Source organism: Phalacrocorax aristotelis, chromosome 12 (genome assembly GCF_949628215.1).
Source record: "Phalacrocorax aristotelis chromosome 12, bGulAri2.1, whole genome shotgun sequence".
Taxonomy (NCBI): domain Eukaryota; kingdom Metazoa; phylum Chordata; class Aves; order Suliformes; family Phalacrocoracidae; genus Phalacrocorax; species Phalacrocorax aristotelis.
Window position 1 is genome coordinate 13,164,981 of NC_134287.1, and position 7,520 is coordinate 13,172,500.

Consider the following 7,520-nt stretch of genomic DNA (forward strand, 5'->3'; position numbering starts at 1 on the left):
GTGTTTCCATTTGGAAATTCCTGATACATTGTAAAAAGGATGTCCTTATATATAGTAATAATGGTGTCTGTCCAGAAGGTATCTGGGTATAACTATATTACTTTAAATTCCCATTTAGTTTTGCCTAGTACGTATTTGCCTATGTGACTAGACCTACACTTTGTGTTTGCTTGAATCTGCTGATTTGCACATGAATATTGGGCACTTAAAAATCACTTACCACTGATTTGCATGCACCTATTTTCTTGCATGTTAGCAAAACCTGCCGATCGCAAATAAAAGGGCACCCAAAAATGCAATAGCCAAGTATTCAAAGCGACTACTTAAAATGTAGTCTTGTATACAGAGAACAAGCCTCTCTGCCCAGTAAACTGATAGGAATCACTTCTAGTTAAATCTTAAATACATGTATTACAGTGAAACGCTGTTGGACAGTAGTCCGTCATCAATCAGTCTGTGTTCTTAAGGACATTTTTTTTTGAGATGCTCTCTTTAAGAATAAAGCCCTGTGTTGTAATGGATGTGTGCTAACTGATGCCCCAAGCCATTTGTATTTTTTTTTATTTGTATCAAGTGTCAGAGTTGAGCTTCTCTAAGATATTTTTGCAGTATTTTATTTGTAGTCTTCATTATTTAAAGTTAAGGACACAAAACTCTTTATGCACCCAGAGTCTGCAGTGGTTCATTTATATCCTGTATTTTGTTAACATGTTACTGTGATTGCTAATTTTCATGACAATTGTTATTGTACCATCAGTGCTTAATGGCAAGGCATCATTATTCAATGCTGGTCAATCAGGCACTAAGACATGTGCAAGACATCAGGCTGAACCCATATAGATGTCGTGCACTCCCCTGCTAATGAATGCAGTTTTGTAAAAAGGTTTAAACACGGTTGGCATCCTTAATGTAAGGTTTGCAAAAGCTTATTTGGGAACTGCTTTGTGTTTATATGGAGCAGATCTAAACATGTCACAAACAGAGTTAGACCCATTGTGTGCATGTGTGTGTGAAGCTACAGAGAAGAGCAAATCATTCTGGGTTTTGAAATGTGGAAAGGCAGCACAATTTCTGCCATGGTGGGATCTGGGAGAACTGATTTGCTGGGGACATCAGTGTTTGGTAATGGATGTGGGACTTGTTCTCCAAAGCAGCGGTCCCCGTGTGCATCAGAGGGGTGATCCCCGAAAGCGGACAGTGTCATCCATCAGCTCACAAAGTTGGCACTGGCTGGAGGGAGCCTCCAGTGCACTGGTGGCTGGAGGTTAGCACCGTGACCAGAAGCCAGGATAGAGGGTCAGGCATTTAGAAAGAAGGAGCAGAAAGAAACTCAACAGGAGTGAGATGCGCTTTCTGTGTTGTTAGTCCAGCGCGCTCTTCCAATGCGTCAGTTGATGTTACCCTCGCATCTGCTTTAGTTACTGTTTCTCTGTGGTTTTGAACCCAAATGTTTTGGGCCGCTGTCCATGATAAACTAGATGGAACTTGGTTTAAAAGCTCAGATTTTTCGTCTCTTCTAACTCAAAGTAGAATGAGCCCTTGTGCTCTTAGAGTTTCAAGTATGAAAGGAACAGTAGACATTGGCTGTTAACGAGCTCCAGCGCGCCGGGCTCCAGCAGAACTTGGTGTGAATTCAGTGCCTAAGCTGCATCGACTAAATGGTTAATTCATCTCATATCAACAGCACTATGATTCATAATGTAAACTTGAGGAATCCTTGATGTTTCAGTCACACATTCCTCTTAATTTGGCCATGCATTCTTTTAAAGCTACAGTGTGCTAACTTAATAAAATGCAGCATGCAAATGCACAAGTTTTTGCCTTCGGGCATTTTAGCCATGGATGTTTCAATGGGTGTCTTCTTTCAAGTATATATTCTTTCTTAAATTATTTACCCTGTAAACATGCTCTGCATTTTCAAAGAAGAATCTGGGCTTCCTCATTCACCAGATTTTGTTGAATTTAAGGTGTAATAGAGATAAAAGACTATCGTCTGCTTCTTGCGAGCATGTTAGCCTGTGGGATTTTTTTGTAGCGCGTGTTAGGCCTCATTTTCTTCTCCTTTGGTATTATCGCTCCCTCCCCCACTTAAATTCCTTGATGCTTTGCCTAGAGCAATACCCACTGGCAGTGTCTGGCTGTGACAGTACTATAGGCTTCCCTACAGATGGGTCCTGCCAATGCCAAGCATTGTTCTACCACTGTGAGCTGGCTTGACTGTCTTGGATCACTCAAAACCCCCTTTCCTCTCGATTTTTTCTTTACTCTGAAGGGTTGCCCTTGCTTGTTGACTTCGAGATCTGAAATGTGCTGACACCCAGAACTTGTGTTCCCTGTCTGAGCAGCAGCTCCAAGACGCAGACCTCAACACACACAGCGTGCTAAGCCCTCCTCAAGATTGTCCTGCTGCTACCAAACACTCTGTCATTCTCCTTCTAGCCTCATCCTCTGGCAGTTTGCATTTACTTTAATTTTACTTGCTCACTTGAAAGTAAGACAGTAAAACGCGATGTTATTCTTTTTTAAAGATATAAAATTAATCTTTAACTGTGGGTTTGAATATTAAAAGTATATAATGCTTCAGTGTAGGAGTGTTGATAACATCCATCCTATTTCATGATTAATTTGTTCCTTTTAATATGCTATTCTTTTGCTGCACTGTGCAGGCTAATTCAGATTCCTGGAAATTGAACTTTGATATACATTTCCTACATTCACACCGTAAGTGAACCTTCAATTAGCAGATACAGGTGGCAGCATGCCTCACTCAGAGTTGTCTTCACAAGGATTTTAGAGACGCGGACACTGATTAAATAATCTTGCAATTGGGTGTGTACTGCCAGAGTATTAGAAATAAAGCATTTGGAGGATTTGGCGCTTTTTTATTTTTCTTTAAGTCTCAGACGATGAAATGCTTTTTCAGTGGGCCAGAGATAGGAGGAGTTGATTTAAACACTCAGTATGTTATGTATGCCTTTGCCTAACTATGTGTTAGATTAAGCGAGTTTCACTCACAGTTAATCCTTTGTAAATTAGCATTATGGATGCCTTGGGGCCCACATCCCACAAATAAAATGGTTGTCAAGCCAGCTGCACTGTGTATTACTTAAGGCTGAATGTTTTAAGAGTTTTCATGCTTTTAATCTATTTCACTGCTGAGTTTCAATTTTGCTGAGTGTCTTTTCAGGAGTGATGAGGGTGAGTGAGTAAATATATATTCTGGTTTTCATGCGTTTGCCTGGACAAATCGTTTGTTATCAGGTGTTTGGCAAAGAATGTCACACCCCACCACAAAAGAGAAGCTTGTAAGTTCAGGTGTTAAATTGAAGTGCAAACCAACAAGGACCAAAAGCCCTTAATTAGGTTTATTTTGTTTTGTTAGTCTGCTACCCTTTTTTTTTTTTTTTTTTTTGGGGGGGGGTGGGTGGGTGGGAAGAAAAAGAGTGAGTAACATCCCCCCTTCCTCCTCATCCTTTTGGCAGAGTAAATATTGCCTGTTAAGTTTGAATTAGCTGTCATCGCGAAAGAATTAATGCTGTGGTTGAGCCTTTCTAGTGAGGAAGGGAAAAATAAACGAGACAGATCTTAGTTCAGCTTTAAGTGATAAATGAGGACAAAGCAGCCCATTCATCTCCTGCTAGGAAAGTGGACACAAACACTAAAGCAGTTTTGCGGAAGACGTGTCAGCAAATGTGATCATTTTGTAACCTGTCAGGAGGATAGAGAGCTAGTCCTTTTAGAGTGTCACAGGGGAGGGTGTCTGTCTGATGTGACAGTTTTCATCCATCCATTTACTGCTTTTTCCTTAGGTGGGGGGTAAGCAAGGAGAGAGCTGGAGTTGGTTAAAACTGCATTTTTCTTTACACTTTCCAGTATAATTTATATGTATATCCACCCACATCCAAATGAAAAACATTTACCAAGGAAAACTCCCCTCTGCTCTCTAGAGTTTCTTCTCTCTTTCACTGCATGAAATATGCTCGTTTTAACACATTACATTCCCTGTCTTCAAGTTGGAACCCTGCACTTGGTTTGATGTTTCACAAAACACAGTTTTACCTCTTCTTACCATTGTTTGGTTGGGGAAGGCTCTGTTTTGCTTTCTTTTATTTTGTTTTGTTGCCCAGAAGCATGAGAAAAAATAAAATAAGAATAAATACAACTTAGGGTTCTTCTGTTGGTTTTGTTTGGGGTTTCTGCTATACCTCTCCAATTCTGACGATATGCTTCATGTACAAATATGTTTTGCAAAAGTTCCTGTTTCATGAAGAGCCTGTGAAAATATTCTTCCTCCTCTGTGAGGATGGGATAACAAATGCTGAATTCTTACAATCCAAAATCATCCCATAAAATGCCTCAAATTCTACTATTTGTTGATTCGTTCATTTTAATTGGCCTATTAATTTCAGGCAAGATCTGAAACAGTGCGGTGTCTGATTTTAGATGCAGGGATTTCTCCCAGCAAATGACTGAACAATATTAGGACTTTCTACTTCTGGTATCTTTTTATTATTACTAATTTCCATTTTTTTTATACTACATAGAAAATGTAACATTTGCCTATTACCATAAGTAAAGGTATGCTACAGAGACAGGAGATGCTTTTACAACATAAGCTTCACAGTTTGACACTTGCTTCTTTATATCATCCTTTTCTTCAAAACTATCTTTTATACTTTTCCCTTGGTATTTTAGAACAAGTAAGTATCTCATTGACATGTGTTTCCTGGAAATCTTGTACCTTAATAGTAAAATCCCCTGAAAATTAATAAATTGTTTCTGTGAAGATTTTTAAAAGCTGTGAAGATTTCAGAACGGCTTAAAAAATATAATTATATTTACTATTACAGACCATCCTGCTTGGATTGCATCGACTGAGGACTAATTATTTCATTTCTTCTTAGAAGGTTAATAAATTGTAACACGATGTATTTCTGTTATTCTAACATATATATATATAAGTGTATGCAAAATTAAGAAAAGACTAAATCTTTTCTGACTGCAAAAGGTGGATTTAATACCTACATAAAGAAATGTTTGGAAGCACTGGAAATTGAAAAAAGTAAAAAACAATCAAGACATGCAGAATGGTGTAGGAAATCCTTAATTTGTGGGCATGTCTTCTCCAAGACTGTGTGTTTCTTTTTATGATTTTATATATATTCTGCTATTTTGCTTTATTTGCTTTATTTTGTTTTATTCACTTTTTTTTTTTTTTGTCTCTTCTGCTTTTTTTCAGGATCATCCAAAACCGGATTTTGATTGTTGTTCTGGCAGTCATCATCATCCTCACCACCGCGATGGCTATTTATTTTTCTGTCAAGGGACACTGATATCTTTGTTCTTCACTAAACAGCAACAAACTGCTTGTTCTGAGTAATTAAGACAAAGTGGTCACATGAATCATTCTCTTGCACTGACAGAGTCTCCCTCTCTTTTCCACTATTCAACTCAGGTGCAAGTAGTATAAAATATTTTGTATTATTGATGGCATAGTTGATGGCATGTGGGGTTGATTATTTTTTTCTTAAATTTTTTGTCTTTACCTGAGTGTTTTCAGAATCTTAATATTTGTTGGAGTGAAGGCTTGTTCCAGTATAGAAAGACTTAACATGTGTCAAATTCTACCCCAGATTAGCTGGTAAGTTGCCAGAGTTTAGCAAGGGAAGAAGGGTCTTTGCACTGTTCTTGTGTGAATATCAAGCAGTATCTGACCTTCTGTGATACAGAATATAAGTAAAGCAGAGACCAAATGATGTAGAAAGTGAACCTGTCTCCTGTGACTAACTCCTGAACATGAATTAGCGCAATAGACGCAACCTGGTTTTAAAAACAGTAGTTAGTTTTAAAAAGAGAGCAACCTTAGGATGATGTTTAATATCTTATGTGAATCCAACACTCTAACATTTTTTTTAATTAGGCTTTCTTTTCTGTTTATCCAAAACAATGCCACTTTCCTCAAGATTATGATAGTGCATCACTTGCCCAAAATGGAGCTGTGACCACGGCCTATCTGTTGGATCTGTTTTAATTCTTCCAATGTTGATATATGTACTGATAAGTATACACACTAGGCCCTTCCTGAAGATGTGTACTCATCTATTCACTGCTGATTGAGAAGAGACCCTAAGTAATAATTCAGTGACAAATATGTGATTACAATCCATTAAAGAAAAATCTAGATTTTTAATATTGACCTGACTATGTTGAGACCGCATATTGGAAATATTTTTAGTGTATTAAATTCCGATGTGATATTCCCCTTTTCAAACATAAACTGTAAAAATGTTAATTTATACTTGCTTTTAGCTGATATAATATATCATAGTTTCATCTACCTGTGTGTAAATGAGCTGTGTTTCTCTTTTCCTAGTGGCTGTGCTTCTCCTATAGACAGGTCTAGGTCATTTGGCTTATAATTAAGCTTACGACTCCGGAAAAGGTCATTTTTCTGGTGATATGATAAAGTAATTTTCATAACTTTTCAATTCATTATATGCAATCCCTTACAAATATTGCAGATGGAGAGGGATTTTAAGCCCTTGAACTTAAGCTATAAAATCTTTTCAGGAGATGTTCAAAGAAACAAAAAGCTGGTGGCTTTCAGACTCCCCCAAATTAGGTAGGAATTGAGCACCGAATTCTCGAGTGTGCCTTAGTACTTTTGGGGTTTTGGCATCCCTGCAGCCTCTGCCGATGTGCTGTGCTGTCCCTGGAAGTTGATTTGGGGATAAACATCTGGGAGATGATTTTGGCCCTACATGCATCCCCTGTCTTATCTACATAGAATCATAGAATCATAGAAACATTAAGGTTGGAAAAGACATCTAAGATCATCAAGTCCAACTGTCAAACGTGGTTTGCCACAAACAAAATGTCAACATGGAAACGAATAACTTGGCTAAAAGGATGTTGGTACTGATGCCACCGCTAAGACTTTGAAAGATGGTGATAAATGCAGAATGAAAGGATCCATAAGAAAAATTATACTCATTGAAACAAATGGAAGCATGTATGGTCAACTGTGGCTTTTGATTTACACGCAGTTCACAATTAAGTTCAGAAGTGGTTTCTTTGCCAGGTTCCCCTATCAGCTCACCTCAGTGGCTGTAGGGTTGTGCTGGTGCAAAAGGTCCTGAATAATCCAGACCCATGTTTTTGGGAGGTGCTGCTCTGTGCAGGGCAGCTTGGTCACATTCAGCTCCACACCTCCACGGCCCTGCAGTGCCACAGGGCCATGGGACACCCCTCACCACCTCCTGGGACACCCTCCCCTTTCATGCTTCGAGGTGTGTGGCATTTATCATGCAGCTGTTGGACACAGAAAGATTTGGGTGTTCAGCTTGCAGACTGGAGGCTGGCTAGCCGTCAGTCACAACGTGCGCTCACATTAAGCACTTAGGGCTGTGTAAGCAGAGCTCTGGCCGTTAGCTTCAAGTGATGGCACTGAGCTGAGTTCAGGCAAATTAGGACAAAGCCTGGCAGTGTTAGAAGGGATTTATCCTCTCCTAAGCAAATTA

General features: G+C 38.9%; 1 protein-coding gene across 5 annotated transcripts in view; it reads left to right on the top strand.

Moving 5' to 3' along the window:
• VTI1A (vesicle transport through interaction with t-SNAREs 1A) overlaps positions 1-6,337 on the top strand; it is a 273,438-nt gene extending 267,101 nt beyond the window's left edge. For 4 of the 5 annotated variants that reach the window (XM_075107573.1, XM_075107575.1, XM_075107572.1 and 1 more), the window contains one exon: positions 5,240-6,337. In XM_075107573.1, the coding sequence (XP_074963674.1) occupies positions 5,240-5,333 (94 nt within the window). In that variant the 3' untranslated portion in view covers positions 5,334-6,337. Of the gene's footprint in view, positions 1-4,850; positions 4,898-5,239 lie in introns of those variants that run through there. The other variant, XM_075107574.1, reaches the window with a different exon arrangement.
• The last annotated feature ends 1,183 nt before the right edge of the window (positions 6,338-7,520 follow it).